Genomic DNA, 20000 nt, shown 5'->3' on the forward strand with positions numbered 1-20000 from the left:
ATAAAAACCATTGTCTTTTTAATTAGAATGTAGCGGAGGTGTGTCTGGAAAGTGCTTGAAATATGCTTCATCTCACCACTCGCTTTTACTCCACAGATCCACACTTCCCTGGTGAACGGCCGGCCCGGAGCGTCTGGCCCATCAGAGGCGCTGCGGGAGTTCACGGAAGCTCGATACGTGAGGTTGAGGCTGCAGAAGATACGAACACTGCACGGGGATCTGCAGGGACGCCCATCGCAGTCTGACGCCTCTGTGACCAAGTGTGTGTGTGTGTGTGTGTGTGTGTGTGTGTGTGTGTGTGTGTGTGTGTGTGTGTGTGTGTGTGTGTGTGTGTGTGTGTGTGTGTGTGTGTGTGTGTGTGTGTGTGTGTGTGTGTGTGTATGTGTGATTCACCTCGGTCGTCTGCTGGTCATCCCAGCCAGTCTTTCCCATTACGGAGCGAGCTCAGAGCTCATAGACCGATCTTCGGGTAGGACTGAGACCACAACACACTCCACACACCGAGAAAGCGAGGCCACAACCCCCTCGAGTTACATACCTATTTACTGCTAGGTGAACAGGGGCCACACATTTGCCTCGCAGCACCGGGACTCGAACCCGGGCCTCTCGATTGTGAGTCGAGTGTGTGTGTGTGTGTGTGTGTGTGTGTGTGTGTGTGTGTGTGTGTGTGTGTGTGTGTGTGTGTGTGTGTGTGTGTGTGTGTGTGTGTGTGTGTGTGTGTGTGTGTGTGTGTGTGTGTGTGTGTGTGTGTGTGTGTGTGTGTGTGTGTGTGTGTGTGTGTGTGTGTGTGTGTGTGTGTGTGTGTGTGTGTGTGTGTGTGTGTGTGTGTGTGTGTGTGTGTGTGTGTGTGTGTGTGTGTGTGTGTGTGAGAGAGTGAGAGAGAGAGAGAGAGAGAGAGAGAGAGAGAGAGAGAGAGAGAGAAACTATAAATCAAAATTAGTCACCATCTATCACATACACATGAAGTCAAATAAATAAATAAATAAATAGTAAAAAAAATATATCGCCATTAATCCCAGGAATGAATGTGTACCTCGTTATTTAATCGCTAAATTGTTGTTACTTTTTTATTATAAGATCTTTAACACCACAATCTGTCATTTTTTGTATCTATAATGCTACCTGTAATGTTCGATAGATGTTTATGGGTTTATTTATTCAAAACATGTACGTAAATGTGTATGTATATCGTGTATTAGCATTCACTATATATATATATATATTTTTTCAACAGCTCAAATCTCATTATCCTGTTATTGAGAACCGGACGAGTGTTGCTCAGCTTGCATAAATAATCCAGCAGTGTTGTAATTTGACTTCATTCCACCGTAAATTATTCACCCGTTCCGTGTGTGTGTGTGTGTGTGTGTGTGTGTGTGTGTGTGTGTGTGTGAGGGAGAAATGTTGTGACAAAGGTAAACTGTATTTGATTTATCGTGTTAATTTCTCTCTCTCTCTCTCTCTCTCTCTCTCTCTCTCTCTCTCTCTCTCTCTCTCTCTCTCTCTCTCTCTCTCTCTCTCTCTCTCTCTCTCTCTCTCTCTCTCTCTCTCTCTCTCTCTCTCTCTCTCTCTCTCTCTCTCTCTCTCTCTCTCTCTCTCTCTCTCTCTCTCTCTCTCTCTCTCTCTCTCTCTCTCTCTCTCTCTCTCTCTCTCTCTGGACAGGCGTTACTTCTACTCCATCAAGGACATCAGCATAGGAGGCAGGTGTGTGTGTAATGGTCACGCCAACGACTGTGAGACGGACAGCCAGGTGAGAAGGCTTTCTTACCTATTGTCACGCGGCGTAAGTAGCAAACAGACACATCCTTCTCGTTTTCTATCCACTTTTGTGAGTCTACTTCGCCAGATTGTCCAGTTTTAACTATATTTTCGTCGTCTTCTCACACGCCCAGCCTTGTTTGTGTCTGATTCGCCAAGATTTTCTGTAATTAAGCCACATTTTTTAATCACCGTTCGTAATTAATGTGACAAATGAACGTATCTTTTATCTCTTTTTTAATGCAGTTGTTTGTGCCTGACTCACTGCAAGGATCGCTCTTAAATTGTTCTTTTCACATCACTTCATATCTATACTTGTTTACTTATTGTCATATCTCATCACTCTGTGTCTACCTTACACCAAAACACTTCCCTTGCTGTCTTTCATTTGTCTACCCATCAATTGCAATATTCCAGTAAGGCTTTATTCATCCCACGTCTCTATCTTGTTCTCATATCATACTGTTTCTCAATGTTTGACCTATTTGCTCATCAGTTCCTTCAATGTGTTTTCTTTATCTAGGTTGCCAGCGTGGAATGATCTCTTATTTGAACATCTCACGATATTCATATTTCCTCTTGTTTATCTGTTGTACCTCATTAGTCTCCTATGCGGGACAAACACTTCTACAGTCTACTTCTTTCATCTCTCTCGGCTCCTCAACAATCTATGGCTACTCCAGTAAATTCTTCCTTTTTATTCCAACTCTGGTTTTCTGTACCTCATCAGCTTTGTATGCGGGATAAACACTTCTTCAGCTTACTTCTTTCATCTCTTTCAGCCAGCTCTTCAACAATCTATGGCTACTCCAGTAAATTCCTTCCTTTTATTCCAATTTTGGTTTTCATGTCTCATACAGCCGTCAACTTCTTTCCTCGCCTCATATCTCTGTCTGGCTCCCTTACATTTCATACTGGGCCTCAAACTTCAACATTTAACGCACTTCCTCATCAGCGCCTCCAGTGTTTTCTCTTTATGTTTGTTCCCTGCCTTTGAGTGCACCCGCCTAGCTATAGAGTTAATACCTCCACGCGCTTCACACCCTTCCTGTTTCTACCTTTGTTTCTCACTTTTTATAACCATTTTCTATCCTCATTTCACCGCCGCTTTCCCTCTCCCCCGTAGCTCTTGCCTGGTTGCGGTCAGTTCTTTTTTTATTTTCCCTTATGCTTCCCTCACCTCACTTGTGCTTATTTCACGCAAATCGGCATTTCACCATTGTAGTTCACGCCACCCTGACTCACTCACATTTCGCATTCCACAAAACATGCAGCTCCATTACTTCACAATACTCACCGCCAGTGCTTATCTCTCTCTCTCTCTCTCTCTCTCTCTCTCTCTCTCTCTCTCTCTCTCTCTCTCTCTCTCTCTCTCTCTCATATCTCATCACTTGCGCCTCGCCACCTCTACACTCCTGGTATATTTTTTTCCTCCCCGCTCAGGAATTTTCTCATTTTTCTCTTTACCATATGGTCAGCACTCAGGCTTTCTGTATTTTTACCTGTTCCCGCCTGTTTCACCTGCACAGAAATAGTTATGTTGAATGCATTGTATAATTAACTCCCACCCTCTCTTTATTTTCACGAGTGGTTTGCCTTTGTTCAGGATAGTTTTCATGTGTTCTATCCCACATGTTGCAGTAATTCCAGCCGTTCTTGCCTTCACTCACTGCCACGTATCACCTAAGGCTTAAGCAGACTCACTCACTTTTCATACTCAATTAGTGTTTCTATTACAGGAAAAAACTGTACTTGTTATGACCTTACAACTTTGTATTTCTTATATTCTCAAAGCTTTATCCCCTCAGTATTATGACGCGTTTCCATATTCATTCTGGTGACTATTTGGTGATCTTACACAACTTCACAAACTTATTTAAGGGTTGAATAGTAAAGGCTCCAGCCATTAATCTTCTGGCCTCCATACACCCTTCTTAATGTCAATAAAATGGTCTAATCGTACACAAACCTCAAGGTAAAAATGTGCCTCAGTAATGAACGGGTTAAAATGTTCTCTTCTCTTCCTGTTGTTACTCCTCACTCCTCACCAACACAGACTGGCTTTTATCACCCAACTTTGTGTAATTATGACCAATTTTTCATATCCTTGCATACTTTACGTCTATCAATCAAACTGTCCTTCACTTTTTACCTGTTGTCTTTTGTCTCGCCTGCATAAGACTCACTTCTATGACATTACGCATCATGACCATAAAAATACTATACTGAAAGAAAAGAAGATCAAATAGAAAGACTAAAATAAATGTACTGGATGGTTTCTGCATTAGCCTCAATCCTCTTTTACAGGCGGCCCGGTGTTCATGCGTCCACAACACCTGCGGGGACAAATGCGACTCGTGCTGCCCTCTGTACAACCAGCAGCCGTGGCGAGCCGGGAACTTCAGTGACGGCGGGGCATGTGAGCAGTGTCAGTGTTACGGCCACGCCAACGCTTGCACTTACGACGCCGAGGTGGCCAAGAAGCGACTCTCTCTCAATATCAGGTGTCATATTGCATAGTTCACCGTCTTCTTTATCTCCGTTTTCTTTTTTCTTTTCGTTTTTTTTTCTTAGTTTTTTCCTTAGTATGTTATTTGCTAGTTTTTTTTTTTTTTTTTTAGTTCTTGCTGATTTTTTTCTGATCTTTTTAATCTTTTGTCTTTTTTTTTTTGTCTCGATATTTAGCAGGTTATTTCTCTCTCTCTCTCTCTCTCTCTCTCTCTCTCTCTCTCTCTCTCTCTCTCTCTCTCTCTCTCTCAATATATTCAATGTACATATGGTGTAATATGTATTTTGTTTTGTTTTTCTTTTTTGTTATAATGCTCTCTCTACATTTTACAGTAGTTTTATTCTCTTTTTATTCTTATTCTCTTTTTTAGTGTTATTCTCGTTTTCCTCTTACTTTTGTTTCTTTTAACTTTTGCCTTTATCCTTTTTTTCCCGTCAGTTTCATCCTTTCTTTTTAATTTCCTTTCTGGAACTCAACGTGTATTTTCAAATATTTTTCATTGAAGTTTTATTTTTCATGGACGCATTTATATTTTTCAGCTTGTTTTTTGTGCACATTTCCTTTATATTCTCTTTTCACTCCTCTAATTCTTTTCTTCGGTATTGTCTTTTTAATTAACGCTATCGCTCCTGCAGGGGGGAGTACGAAGGCGGCGGCGTGTGTGTGGGCTGCCGCGACAACACTGAAGGATATAATTGTGAGAAATGTGCAGCAGGCTTCTTCAGACCTCAGGTTCGTGTGTGTGTGTGTGTGTGTGTGTGTGTGTGTGTGTGTGTGTGTGTGTGTGTGTGTGTGTGTGTGTGTGCTTAAAGTGTGTCATTTTTTTTTTTTTTTTTTTTTGGCTTTATGCGGATAAATTTCAACAGTCTTTTAACGTATTTTTGTGTAATCTATGCATGTAATTTTGTCATGATATTACTAATGTTACCGTGTGTGTGTGTGTGTGTGTGTGTGTGTGTGTGTGTGTGTGTGTGTGTGTGTGTGTCCGTCTCTGTTCGCCTGCACATTTGTCGGGCTTCGTGACATTCAGTTCCCCAGAGGAAGGAGCGGAACTACAGAGCTTTTAGAATGCATTTGTAGAACCGAGACCACCCACCCACCCACACACACACACACACACACACCGCGTAGTGTAGTGGTTAGCACGTTCGACTCACACTCGAGAGGGTCCGGGTTCGAATTCCGGAGGCGGCGAGGCAAATGGGCATGCCTCTTAATGTGTGGGGTGTGTTCACCTAGCAGTAAATAGGTACGGGATGTAACTCGAGGGATTGTGGCCTTGCTTTCCCGGTGTGTGGAGTGTGTTGTGGTCTCAGTCCTACCCGAAGATCGGTCTATGAGCTCTGAGCTTGCTCCATAATGGGGAAGACTGGCTAGGTGACCAGCAGACGACCGTGGTGAATTACACACACACACACACACACACACACACACACACACACACACACACACACACACACACACCGCCACAACAAAACCACCTCCTCTCCGCTTTTTATCCTGTCTGCTGCTGGTTAACAGGGCAACCACATCAATTACGAGGTTGATTCATTTAGCTCTCCGCTCCCGAGAATCAATTCCAAGCCTCCTTCTTGAGAATTCTGTGTCAACTGAGAGGGAACGTGCAGCTTAACCCGTTCATTACTGGAACGCATTTTTACCGTGGGTTTTGGATACGCTTTGACGATTCTATTTTCATTATGAAGGGTTTATGGAGGACAGACGATTAATGGCCACAGTCTCCACTATTTTAATCACCACATAAGTTTCTGAAGCTGTTTAAAATCGTAAAATAGTAAGCAGAAAAAAATATGAAAACGTGTCATGGTAGTGAAGAGGTTAAGCGTACGTTAATTGGAAAGCGTGTTGGAATTAGCGTCAGAGGAAACGTAAATACCTTAATGGGAAAACACTCACTTGAGGAAGTTCTACGGAATACTAACTATGTATTAGCTAAGTGACCTTTGACTTAATGAACCACCGTGTCTTAAGAAAAATGTTACTTAATGAGAAATGTAAAGGTGGGAGAAATATTACTTAAATGAGAAGTGGAGTGGGGACATATACAGCTAGTACACATCATGGCTACAGTACGTCACCACAAACACGGAGAGAGTAAACAAGGAGAAAGTTTTGATTGCATTATGAATAATTTCGGCGCCCCATTACTATTACAACAGCCTGTAATAGAAATTTTGTATGTATTAATTAATCTTTCTATTTATTTTCTGTTTTCGAGCGTGTTTTTTTTCCTGATTAATCTTTTCAGTACCATGATACGTTTCTGTATTCATTCTGGCTACTATTTGGGGATCTTACACAGCTTCAGAAACTTGTGGGCATAAAAATTGTGAAGATTCTGGCTATTACTCTTCTGACCTCCATAGACCCTTCCTAATGTCAATAAAATCATCAAATTATACACAAAACTCACAGTAAAAACGCGTCCCAGTACTGAAGAGGTTAAGTTACAATATGACAAATCCCTTGCTTCATCAGTGAGAGAAGAAAATCCCCATGAAAAATTACTCACGTGTTGCCTTTGAGGGTAGATCCGTGAGTGTAAAGTATCTCAAAACAATAACCTAAGATGAGATGACTAGCTGAGTAAGAACCTCCATCATACTTATCATCTGTTCGTCTTTCCTACCGACATACAAAAGTAATCTAATGTTTTCTACCTTGTCTTTATGTTTACATGGCACTTACATCCTCAGCATAGATTATCCTCACCTTTATTAGACTCACTCCACCACACCACACTCAAAGAAATCATGTCCGCCTTGTCTCACGCGTACCTGACAGGGTGTGGCTCCTGATGCTGCGCGCCCCTGCCAACCCTGTTCCTGTCCGGGTCCTGGCACCACCACGGAGTGTGTGCGGGACGACAAGCAGATCAACCTCGGCCTCTTTCCCGGCGCCTGCATCTGTAAACAAGGATTCCATGTGAGTAAATACTGTCTAGCTATTTATCATTCTGTCCTTTCTGTCAGTCTGTCTATTTATCTATGTATCTGTCAATCTGTCTATGTATCTATGTAGGTATCTATCTATCTATATCTAGTTATCAACTCTACCTACATACTTTTTCGTCTGTCTCTTTGTTTGTCTGTCTATCCATCTGTCTATCTGCCTACCTATTTATTTATCTCTCTGTGTGTCTGTCTGTTTGCAGGGGCCGCGCTGTGACCGGTGTGAGAAGGGCTACCGCCGCTTCCCAGCCTGTGAGCCGTGCCCCTGTGACCGTGCTGGCTCAAAGGGCGACGAGTGTGAGGGGGACTGCGAGTGTAAGGTGAGAGAGAGGGAGAGAGAGAGAGAGAGAGAGATTGTGGGGAGTGAGTATGAAACATTTGACTTTTTAAATATTTTTCTCTCGTGCATTGTCATAAATTCGCGAAAAATAATTCGAAGCATGGAATGGAACATGTATTTTTACTCGAAAGGATTTTTCTTCACTGTCAAAAAACAAAACAAAAAAAGGAATGTTTGCATGCGTGAGCAGCGTCACCACACGCGTCAAGCTTCATCAACGTGATCACAAAAGAGACAATTTTTAAGCACTTTTCTTTACATGTCTGTTTTGCTCACACCATTACAATCCATATACTTTATAGCACTTGTTACGTGGAAAAAATATATAACACGAGTATTAACGAAGCGCGGCTCTCAGAGTTTTCAATGTGTAACAAAGCGAGGGTGAACCAAACACTCGAAGGTTCAAGAGTTCTCTCTCGTCCCGTTCACTGAACTCTCAAACTTCCACACAGAAGAGGACACCAGGCAGACAGACCAGGTAGAGAAAAATGTTTTGGTTTTGTCTGGTGTTGTATGGCTCTAGACATTCTTTTATTAGTGTTCAGATGTGGATAAAGTTATCTGCGACCAATAGAGGTGAGTCAAAAGACAAGTGGTGATGGCAGCGGTATGTTGGGCTGCTGGACATGGTGGTGGGCTGTCAGCATGGGGTAGGTGTCGTGGATTTCCTTGTTATTGCCAGGGCAGTGATAAACTATGTGCCGTTTCGATGCGAGGGAATTGGGGAAATGTATAAGATATTTTCTCATCTTTGTGGTAGTTAGGTAAAAATATGTATGTCTTATAGGGAGACGTACTTAAGATACTTACGAACCGGCGGGATTGGCTACTACTCTACAGTATATCAAACTAATCTATTAATAACTGGCAAGTTTCGCTCGTCTCGCTTTCATTCTGAATATTATCATCCTCATAATGTATGCATTGGAAAATTTATTGTAATGCTGCCAACGAGATAATATATATATATATATATATATATATATATATATATATATATATATATATATATATATATATATATATATATATATATATATATATATATATATATATATATATATATATATATAGTTAGTTAGTTAGTTTAGTATTGACCACATAAATTGTACAGTAACCTTTACAGGGAACACAAAGTAGGGATTGGTCCAACACAATTATAATAGTAACCGGTACGTTCCTTAAATAAAATATACGCTGTAAGCATCACAACATAACACAATAGCTGATTAAAACAAACCCAACTGAATGAATTCATTAAATCAATTTAAGTAAATCATTGTAACCTAACAAAGTAAAAAGGAAAACCCAACACAACTCAACTAAAGTAAAACCATTGGCACTTTTAAGGTAATAAAACTGATACAATAAAATTTAATACATACACATTACAGTATATATTCTAACATTTGCGGTGGTGTTGTGCAGGACAACGTGGTTGGGCCGCGGTGTGACACCTGTGCGCCGGGCCACTTCCACCTGGACGCCCGTAACCCGATGGGCTGCACTCCCTGCTACTGCAATGGTGCCACCACCGTGTGTGAGGCGGCCAAGCTGGCGGTGTACACTGTAGGTGGACTGATACACTCTTCCCTTGTGATTTTTTTTTTTTATTATTATATGATTGGCTATACTTTTTATCATAGTTTTGATTCAGTATACTTTTTGTCTTGGGTATCCATGAATAAAGCTAATGAACATTTTCTTTTGTTATATACTAGTCAACAAAATCTTGAATACCATAATCAGTTCAGATTTGATAGTTTCCACATCACTAAGGATTTGACACTCATGTGAATGCCTAATTGAATTTTATAAAATACTGATGTTTCATAAAATTCTAAGCCACATTTCCCACCAAATCTATGTGGTTACCTACTACACCTTGCAAAGACTGAAACTCAGCACGTATTCTTCCTCAGGTGCTGGAGCGTGCTGACTGGCACGTGACAGATCTGCTGCGGCGGCGCGTGGTTGCTGCTGTGCACGAGCAGACAGATGTTAGGATTGCCCATGATGAAATGTCTCGCTTCTACTCCTACTACTGGTTGGCACCACAGCAGTACCTCGGCTCCAGGTGAGTGCTGCCTCACTGACTGTGGCTGGCTGAGGAGTGAGCTACTCTCAGGCTGCCAGGTTGACTGAGGTAGCCTACAGTATGTTCTCAAGCTGGTCACTGTATTATGTATCACTGCTAATCTCTTTTAAATGAGAATTTTGCTTCCTGTTTCTGATTGTTTTATCTTTTCAGAATGTTTTATTTGTTTGTGTATATGTATATTTAATTTGTTGAAATCAACAGTATTTTCCTGGTATTACAGACATATTTGCTTATAGATTATTTTGCAGTTGTTGCTGTTGACTTAAATACTGTTGTTACTTTCATGTTTCTGCCATCAATATGAGAAACTCCTGTTTTGCCAGCATCAAAATGATACATTTGGTCTCTCACCTAGAATGACCTCCTACGGCCAGACTCTGAAGGTCAAGGTGGCATGGGTCAAGCTTCGTGGAGACACCTCGGGCCAGCCCACCCGCTGCCCTGATGTCATTATTGAGGTGGGCAGAGAGGGATAATCATGGAACAATTATTTATGTACAAAACTTTCTTTATATTGCTACTGTTGATTCCTTTTCCATACTATTTTGTTTAATGAAATATTATTTATTGGGGTTTCTCTTCTATATCATTTATATTCATTTTAAAGACAAGTACAAGCAACTTCTCTTGGTGGTTTTCTCTGTGCCTTCCACATCATGGCAGCTCCAGCATGACACACACAGCTGATAACTGTGAATTGACTTCCAGGGAGCTGGGTACCGCATTGCTTATGGAGACAACACCTACAAGAGAGGCAAGTCTGTCACGCTGGAGATTCCTCTCTATGAACATGGCTGGTTCCACTTTCCAAAGGTGAGAAATGCTTGAAAATGACAAAATTGTATCATCAATGCTTTAATTCATCACTGGGTAACTCACAAGTCTCATTTTTTAAGGTTATGACCTCTCCTGTTGATCATCTCTCCCATGTACTCCACCACACACTTTGGTCTCCTTTCCACTTTAATAGAAATTGTGTTGTTCAAAAGTGGACTTGAAAGACTTCGTGGTATGAAAAAACACCTCAGCAGAGACAAATCAAAGTCACACCTTAGTTAGTGGACAGATATTAACTGAAATATTATCTGGCACAATACTACTTTTGTGTTCAGTGCAGAGGAAAGTACATCAATTATGAACGTCAAATACTGCTGCCAAAAATTAATGTGGCTGGTTTTGTAGTCTTACCAGAACCAGACATCCATCACCAAGCAAACCCATTCACCTTTATTATCCTGAAATCATCTTTGAATTGTAACCTTGTACTGTATAGCAAAGCATAATAAGGCTATAGTAACTTTGAGGTTTTTTAATCACTCTCATTACTATCTCTATTATTACTACTCCAGCATTTATAAATCCAATTGCCTTTTAAGTACATATAATTTCCTGCCTTGTTCTCACCACTGAAACATGTATGAATCAAATCCTTTTCTGATGCTACTCACCTGAGGAACATTTTTACAGTTATCACAGCCACCCCCTTAAGGATGTGTGGTGTGTAGGTGTTGATTCCTTTACTACTCCTGCAGGATCTGTCTGACATTGGGCCAAACACCAGGAGCAGGGAGTACAAGGGCAGGGCAGTGACTCGCAGGGAGATGATGGAGATCCTGAGTTCCTTTGAGTCACTCATGATCAGGGCAAGATACCACACAGTCCAGATTGAAGGAATGTGAGTACTAGCCAACATAACACCATAGGAGTTATATAAAGGCATTTTGTTGTGGTTTAATTGCATCATTACATTATATAGTAATTTAGTGTTTGATAATAGCAGTGTGAAATAAAAGTACTTGGTATTGATGAAAGGAATAAGCTAAGATTTATTGTCTTTTCATGTAATTATTAATTGTAAAATTAAAGTGTATATTTTATAGTTATAGAGACAGGAGTACAGAATTACATAGATATTGGGCAACACAAATATGTGACATAACAAAAGTAGATTGGGAGAAACAGTTTTTGCCATCTGTGAAATATAATTGTTACATCTTTGGAAGAAAGCAATATGATATGTCTTGATAGTCATAGCACAATTATGTCAGTCAGTAAATTAATGAGCCAATCAGTAAGAGTCCTAATACCAGTGAACCGTGCCCAGACTCCATGACGTGATCCTGGAGTATGGAGCGGAGGGCCGAGCAACACTGGTCACCGGGGCAGTGGAGCGCTGCAGCTGTCCACCTGGTGAGAAATGAAAGGGGGTACACTTCACTTACCTCCCTCTCATTTGCTGTCATGTTTGAGTCACTTCTTGAGGCTATGAGAAGAATTCATACTGATTTTCTTGTCTAATGTGGCCAATGGTAATATTCTTTAGCTGCTATGATGTAGACTGTGGGTATGTATGTAGGTAATAGTTATTTTTGATGAAGCAGTTCTCCTATTTAGATTTCCAAAAAGCGACTTGACTTCTTTTAAGAGAGAGGTGTCAAGACATTTGTCCCTGGCTTTTGGCTGACTCTTTCAGATCTTTTAGGGAAAGTGCAGTTCCAGTGGGCCTTTTTTCTTCTGATATTTTGTTGCCTTTGGCAGTCTTCCCTCTTGCATTAAAAAGAAAGACATGCAGTATATCCTTTAATCATGACAGCTGTTACTTTGCTATAGCTGCTTAGGCTTCCCTGTCTTCCACTCCACATCATCCTCCTTCCTGTCCCTCTTCCTCACTTCTCATTCCTTTCTTATCTCTCCTGTCTCCCTGTTCTCTCTCTCTCTCTCTCTCTCTCTCTCTCTCTCTCTCTCTCTCTCTCTCTCTCTCTCTCTCTCTCTCTCTCTCTCTCTCTCTCTCTCTCTCTCTCTCTCTCTCTCTCTCTCTCTCTCTCTCTCTCTCTCTCTCTCTCTCTCTCTCTCTCTCTCTCTCTTTCAATGATAAAAGTGTGGACCCATGTACACATTATGGTTGATGCACGCAGCTGACAGGACTTGCCGATCTGCGCTCATTATGCATTCTTAGTTGAGTTCCCTTGTTCCCTTGCCAGGCTACACTGGACTGTCATGTGAGAGCTGTGAGCCGGGCTACAGGCGTGTCAACAACACCATCTTTGGGGGAGAGTGCCGCAAGTGTGACTGCAATGGCCATGTGGACTCCTGTGACCCCTATACTGGTGCCTGTGGGGTAGGTGGTCATTGGTTCTCTTAGCCTTTGCTGTTCTGGTGAGCTTTATCCTTGATCATAAAATTATCATTTAATTTTCTATTTTTTTTATTTCTTGAAGCTCAAATCTGTCCCAATTATACAAAAGTGTGTTTCTTATAGAATTTTTTTGAGAACATTAATGAGAAGGTAATGTGAAATGCATTGAGTTAGAATACTTTGAGAAAATTGTATTTAGGGTCAGTTTTCAAAGAATATCCACCCACTCACTCCTAAATTGAACCACAAGAACATAAAATGAGGGAAGCTGCGAGAGGCCAGCAATCTTACATGTGCCAATATCCTTGCCTAAACCATATCCCTATTCATTAATTTATCAATAATTCATACATATTGCTCCTACTTAATAATTACTATGGGTAGGTTAAGGAATATTAGAAAGGATTCATAGATACTCTTCCCCATCAGGAGTGTCAGCACAACACAGTCGGTCCGCGCTGTGAACGCTGTGCTGCAGGTTTCTTTGGAGACCCTTCCTTGGGCACTCCTGATGCTTGCCAGGCCTGTGAGTGCCCCCTGCCCCTGGGATCCAACCATTTCACTCCAAGATGTGTGCCTGACCTCGATCTTGGTGGATACAAGTGCAAGTGCCCGGCAGGCTATGTGGGCCCTAAGTGTGAGAGGTGAGTGAGTGATGTGGTTTGTTGTATTAGGTTACCACATTTCAGTTAAACCCTTCAGTGCCATGATGCATTTTCATATTCATTCTGATTACTGTTTGGTGACTTTATAAAGCTTCAGAAACTCATGTGGGGGATTGAAATAGTGAAGACTGTGTCCATTAAACTTGTGACATCCATAGACCCTTCCTAATGTCAATAAAATGGTATAATCGTACACAAATATCAAGATAGAAATGTGTCCTACTATTGAAGGGGTTAATGTCAAGTTTTTTTGGTTGATGATTTGTCTCTAACTGTCTTTATCCAGTGTTTATCAATTGTCTCAGTGTCATCACCCATTTCTGCTTGACCTTTTACACATTCCAATAAACCGGTCTATTAAGCTACAAATAATCTTCATAATTTCTCACCACACATTCTTCTCTCATTTTGTCCTAAAGCATCCTGTTCTCTTTAATCTCAGTACTGTACTCATCATCATCAATCTACACCTTTTTGTCATCTCTGCACTGGACACCCTACCTCGTCCTGCAATCCCAAGCAAATATTCCAGTTTCAGCTAACAACACACTTTTGGACTTCATTAGTGACCACATCTGAATCATATAGTAATGTTGATCTTAGACATGCTTCAAATACTCTTCATGTTTTTCATTAGAGTACTTTTGTCAGCTCTCTCACTATCTCTACTTCCATGTTGTCACTGGTGTTTTTACTGATTTCCTCACTTTAACTTTGCTGTCTAATTAATGTGTCACCAAGATAACAAAACTTTCCTTCTGTTACACTTCTGTTGACTGATCCCTCCTCTATTTCTTGTTACACATACTGGACAGCAGAAGTATATCATTCCATTCAGGTTTCTTTGGGTCCCTAACATCTTTTATATATCCATTAGTCACATTTTGTGCAAAGAATGGACTTCCCCACCCTGGTTCCACCTACTCCACATCAGTGACGTAGCTAAAGGGGGTGGAGGGGCAGTTCTGCCTGGGCAGCCTTTTTTTTTTTTACAACACTTTTGGTCCTCATAATTGTCACTTTTAGTTTTTACATTTTTAAGCCTGTGGTTGGTACTGATAATTAGGCCTATATTAAATCAAAAAATATTATTTATATATATATATATATATATATATATATATATATATATATATATATATATATATATATATATAGTTGTAGCAAACTTAGTTCTCAAAACATAGCACATACAACCACCATGGAGGGTAGTAATAGTGGTAGTGGTGGTGGTAATAGTATGTAGTAGTAGTGGTAGTAATAATAATAATATATACTGTATTAGATAATGGTGGTGATGTTGGTGTAGGTGACACACACACACACACACACACACACACACACACACACACACACACACACACACACACACACACACACACACACACACCATATTCGCCAAACCTTCATCCCACCTACCTACATCTTGTAAATCCTTAAGACACTCTATATATTGCTTGTAATATAGTGCTGTTAATTATTGCATATGGCAGAACCGAAGGGATGCTAAAGTAAACGGTGTGCTGTTCTGACGCCTAGTTAAATATTACACAACCACTTGTTCTTTGCAATTTCTTATATTTGGAAATGAATAGCTAGTCTTCCAGAGGCCTTTTGATGGCGGCTGGTGAATAAGTAATCCTATTGGGACGATTTTTTTTTTTATAGAAACAAAGAGATGGGCAAACACATTGGTTATGTTTGCTTGGTGGTTGTTGCATTAAGAAGAAACAAGGGTATAGTAACAAGCCATAGCCTGGTTCAAACATTTACGATCAGACTGTCATCTACGTGATTGTGAAGGCGCAATAGTGATAAACCAGCAGAATACGCATGACTTTATAATTACTTATGCGATATCATTACTGTTACTACGAATATAAGGACAGGATAAGTTGTACTACCTATAGCTAGGCAGTAGAGTCAGTATCACTCACTCTGATGGCAGACTTTTCAAATAATAAGGTAGTTGATATGGCAAGTGGCAACTGCTGCTACTGGGGCCTACCCCAGTTTACTCAGGCTCGACTCTCAAACCACACTCACCTGCCCTCAGTTTCTCTGACTCTCGTGACGGCAGGTGGGCGGGTTAGCAGGTAATACTGTGTTTAAAAGCCTCTAGTTGAATTGTCACGGGATTTTAAGATTAGTACTTCACTTAAACCAGTGACCTAGTACAAGGGGAGGAGGAGGCTCGATCCATCCACGGCCGCCATCTTGGATATGCCTACGCCAGCGGCTCAGCCTCCCCAGAACCCGGGATTATTTTCATTAATTCCTGGACAGTTTATTTGGGCTCAGTAGTAAGATTTGATGCTTTCTACAAGTATTTCGTAGTGTTTTAAGTGTTTATCGTGCGTGTGTGTGGTGTAACATGTTGTTGAGGGCGTTGTTTCTGTGTTTAAGAAGGGTGACTTTTGGCGCCAAATTTTCAGGAACGTCTTGGAAAATTTTTTGTTTGAGCCAGTATCAAGTTGTTATTGTTTTCAAAAAATAGTTCATATGCTTTGAACTGTTTCGCCTTTCTGGTCAGTGTTATTAGTGGAGAGTAGAATTGTTTTCTAATGGTGTTAATGTTCCAATAATAGTTTTGTTGGTACCCCTGTGAATGATTTATTTTGGCTCTAACTCACTCTAAAGTGTAGGAAAAGACTGTTCGTTTTTTTTTTTAAATGTGTTCCGTTCCTTTGAAGTGAGAATGGGCAGACGTTTCAAATTCTTAGGGGGGGTCATGGATCCAACATTTTATTTATAATTTTTAATTTTTTTTTTTTAAATATTACTGGATTTTGGAATCTCTTTATATATTTGGTGTTAGTTAAATTATATGCCAAGTCGGAATAAGTAAAGTATTCTGGTTTGGCGGCTTTTTTTCGAGAGGTCATTTTCAAAATTCCGTTACGTATGTAAGTCCGCCAGGCCAGGCCAGCCAAGGCCGTGACGTCATCAGCCCAACGAGCCAGGCCGTGACGTCACATTGGCGGGAACCTCCCAGTTACCTTCACTTGCTCTCTTCGTCCAAATGTACCATGATTTATTGTGTGTGTGTGTGTGTGTGTGTGTGTGTGTGTGTGTGTGTGTGTGTGTGTGTGTGTGTGTGTGTGCCAGACCAGAGCTTGCACAGTGAATGAATCTGAGATGTAGCTCAAATAATTTTATTCTTTTCCTCCATTATTCCATTATTCGTAGTGTTTGCAAGAGTTTATATAGTAAATACAAAATGCTTTCCTGAGAATGGTTTCACGTTACGTCTCATTCTCCCAGGTGTGCTGAGGGATACTTTGGTAATCCCTTCCTACCGGGAAACTACTGCCGCCCGTGTGAGTGTAATGGAAACCTTGACTTGAGGGAGAAGGGCACGTGTGACTCCCAAACGGGCCAGTGCCTCAAGTGTACTGGAAACACTGCTGGCTGGCACTGTGAGCGCTGCAAGGAGAACTACTATGGGGATGCTAGCAGGTCAGCCCTCAGTGGAGCTCTAGAATAATATACTTGCTAGAATTTGATCTAGAGTTGTGACAATAAGATTGATTATACTTGTCGTTAATTTTTAGTTTATCATTAAGAAATCTTTTCATCTTATCTTGCAGGGGTCAGTGCCATCCCTGTGGGTGCCATGAGCGAGGCTCCCTCTCAACTAGTTGTGACCCACAAACAGGACAGTGCAAGTGCCGCAACCTCTTCACAGGGAGACAGTGTGACCGCTGCAAGGTAAGTCTTGTGTTGCTCCTACATTGCCATGTGCCTCACAGTGATGACTTAGGAATTCTCAACGGAGATGTCCTCAATTCAGTGTTAATGAATTCAAGTTCGCGATAAGTAAACAAACTTAACAATGTTGACAATCTGCCGTCTTCCTCAGGCTGTAGTGTTCGCTTTCATTGGTGTTGATGGTAGTTTTGAGGTTATTTCTTTTTATTACCTGCGCTAGTGAAAACAGTCGGAAAGTGAGGCAAATATTGAACGGTTAACAGATAGTCAAGGTTAGCAGGGTTTCTATCAATATTTTGCTCCTTTTGAAGTATTTATCGTGCCTCTATTTGGTAAACATGTGGCGTTTTGTGCTGTCTTAGAGCTAAATAAGGGCCAGCTGGTGAGGTAAAATGTACCGATAGCTATATACGGCTTTTTATATTTCAAGCTCTAATCGAGTCTTTATCATTTCACAGAATTCTCGTGCATATCAAAAAGTATTATTAGTAGAAAGACAGAAAAGCGGTGCAGTGAGAAGGTAATCGGAATACTCATTGAACTGTGGAGGCAGTGGAGATAAGGAAAGGTGCAGTGTGTGTGTGTGTGTGTGTGTGTGTGTGCGCAATTCAGTGTAACGATGTTGGAGTAAATTGTATTCGACAGATATTGAGTGGATAAAACTGTATTTTGTCCTTGCTGACAGAGAGGTCACGGTGGAGTGGCCGAGGGGTGTCCAAGGTGCGCAATTCAGTAATTATGTAACGATGTTGGAGTAAATTGTATTCCAAACAAAGACAGATATTGAGTGGATAAAACTGTATTTTGTCCTTGCTGACAGAGAGGTCACGGTGGAGTGGCCGAGGGGTGTCCAAGGTGCAATTGTGACCCTGAGGGATCCACCAGCCAGATCTGTGACCCCTTCACCGGCCAGTGCCCTTGTAAACCAGGTCAGTTAATCACCATTACCTTATTGCTGATCATTTTTATGACTTTTGTGATTTTATTATATGCTCCTTCATATATATATATATATATATATATATATATATATATATATATATATATATATATATATATATATATATATATATATTTTTTTTTTTTTCTTCAGGTGTGACTGGGAAGACCTGCTCCCAGTGCCTCCTGAACCACTATGGCTCTCTTGACACCGGATGCTCTCGTAAGTACCTCATTATTCCCTTTTTGTTGTACCTTTTCTCCTTTTCCCTCATTTCTTCAACTTGTACCTCTCAAGTACCCAATCATCCTTGTACCCCTTTTTTGTACCTGTCTTAATTCTACTCATTATCTTATTCCTTCATCTCGTACATCTCTTCTCTATTTTACTTCTATTTATTTGTAATTTATTCATCTTGTAGCATTGTATCTTATTTTATCTTCCTATCTCATTAATTCCTGTTCTTCACCATGTACCTTAGTCTTTCTCAACTTTTTTTTTTTTTACTTCTTTTCTCTCATTCCTTTATTCTACACCTCTTTCTCACTTGACTTCTGTTCTCTTCTTCTAATTACTTTACATTGTGCCTCTCTATCTCACTTTACCTTCCCTACTCTTTATCTCATTCTATGTTTATTCCATCGTAATCCTATTATCATTCTATTCTCATCTACTCATTCTATTCTCATTTTCCTTCTTCCTACTTTCATTCTGTCATACTTCCCTCATTCTTCCCTCATTTTTCTCTCATCCTTGCCTCATTTCTCTCTCCACCACCCTGCCCTTGTCCCTCTTCTCCCTGCCACACCCTGCCACTCCCTGCCATTGTGCATCCCTCCCTCCCCACATGTACTCCACCCTACGTCTTATATTACTGTCCTTATAAGCTCCTCCTCAAGGCCTTGCATGTTTCCAGTGTTACATATTACTCGTGTCTCCGCCAGTTGTATTTCAAGTTTCTTCCTCTGTTCTCTTATCTCTCTATCTCCTCCTGCCCTTGTCTTCTTTTCGTCCCTTTTATCTCCACAAGACCAAGTTAAGTTATCTCATTTTCTCCTTCCTAAAATATCTCCCGCCATATTTTTCCTTATCTCACCCTCCTCCTCCTCTTCCATATTAGTTTGATCTCTATTTGGGTTTATTCTCCTTTGCATTATATTGTGGCAGCAGACTCGAGTGTTTATGGTAAGTTATCTTGGGTTTATTTTGGCTCCATTCTTGTACTACGTTGATAAGGAAAAGACATTTATATTTGAGTTACCCTTTCGGACTCTTCTCACCCCACCGTTTTCTCTCATGCCGTCTTTGCCCAGTTCCTTAAAGGGCAATGACACGTAATAACACTATAGATGAGGCTTAATGTGGCGCGGGACAGCGAGAAGGAAAGCTTTCTACGTGTTAAAATGTTACGACGGTTCTGTCTTTGCTACGCTGAGAGTTAAGACCGGTTTTAGTAGCTTTTGAGGACACACTTACCTGATTTCTTGTTCAATTTACTGTCAGATCGCTCCATTAAAAGCTATGTTGACGGGGGGAAAGATAGCTTAGATGTGCTTTTATGCGAAGGTTAAGTAGAAGCGGAACAATAGATGCAATAAATAGGAATAGACGCTCTAGTACTGAATCAAGGCCCTCGTTTGACATGTTTGGGTTTATTTAAGAGCAAATGGTAGTCAGTGTTCCAGTTTAAATAGGAAACGTACAGCAAACAGTTGGTTACAAGGAGATATATATAAAAAGCTCGTTTCATATGAGTCGCTTGAAAAAGAAGACGCATCAGTGTTATAATGGCTTTTGAGGACACACTTACCTGATTTCTTGTTCAATTTACTGTCAGATCGTTCTATGTTGACAAAGATAAAGTA

The 20000-nt window shown here is 40.7% G+C and overlaps 1 protein-coding gene across 1 annotated transcript in view; it reads left to right on the forward strand.

Moving 5' to 3' along the window:
* LOC123510008 (laminin subunit alpha-1-like) overlaps positions 1 to 20000 on the forward strand; it is a 147791-nt gene that overhangs the window by 57899 nt on the left and 69892 nt on the right. The window contains 18 exon segments of the mRNA XM_045264686.1: positions 97 to 260; positions 1663 to 1783; positions 4066 to 4262; positions 4903 to 4999; positions 7073 to 7213; positions 7443 to 7559; positions 9011 to 9151; positions 9505 to 9659; positions 10039 to 10141; positions 10392 to 10496; positions 11216 to 11358; positions 11788 to 11873; positions 12665 to 12801; positions 13249 to 13463; positions 16749 to 16943; positions 17075 to 17195; positions 18016 to 18124; positions 18289 to 18357. Of these exon segments, the coding sequence (XP_045120621.1) occupies positions 97 to 260; positions 1663 to 1783; positions 4066 to 4262; positions 4903 to 4999; positions 7073 to 7213; positions 7443 to 7559; positions 9011 to 9151; positions 9505 to 9659; positions 10039 to 10141; positions 10392 to 10496; positions 11216 to 11358; positions 11788 to 11873; positions 12665 to 12801; positions 13249 to 13463; positions 16749 to 16943; positions 17075 to 17195; positions 18016 to 18124; positions 18289 to 18357 (2416 nt within the window).

This window comes from Portunus trituberculatus, chromosome 28 (genome assembly GCF_017591435.1).
Source record: "Portunus trituberculatus isolate SZX2019 chromosome 28, ASM1759143v1, whole genome shotgun sequence".
In the NCBI taxonomy this organism is placed as follows: Eukaryota; Metazoa; Arthropoda; class Malacostraca; order Decapoda; family Portunidae; genus Portunus; species Portunus trituberculatus.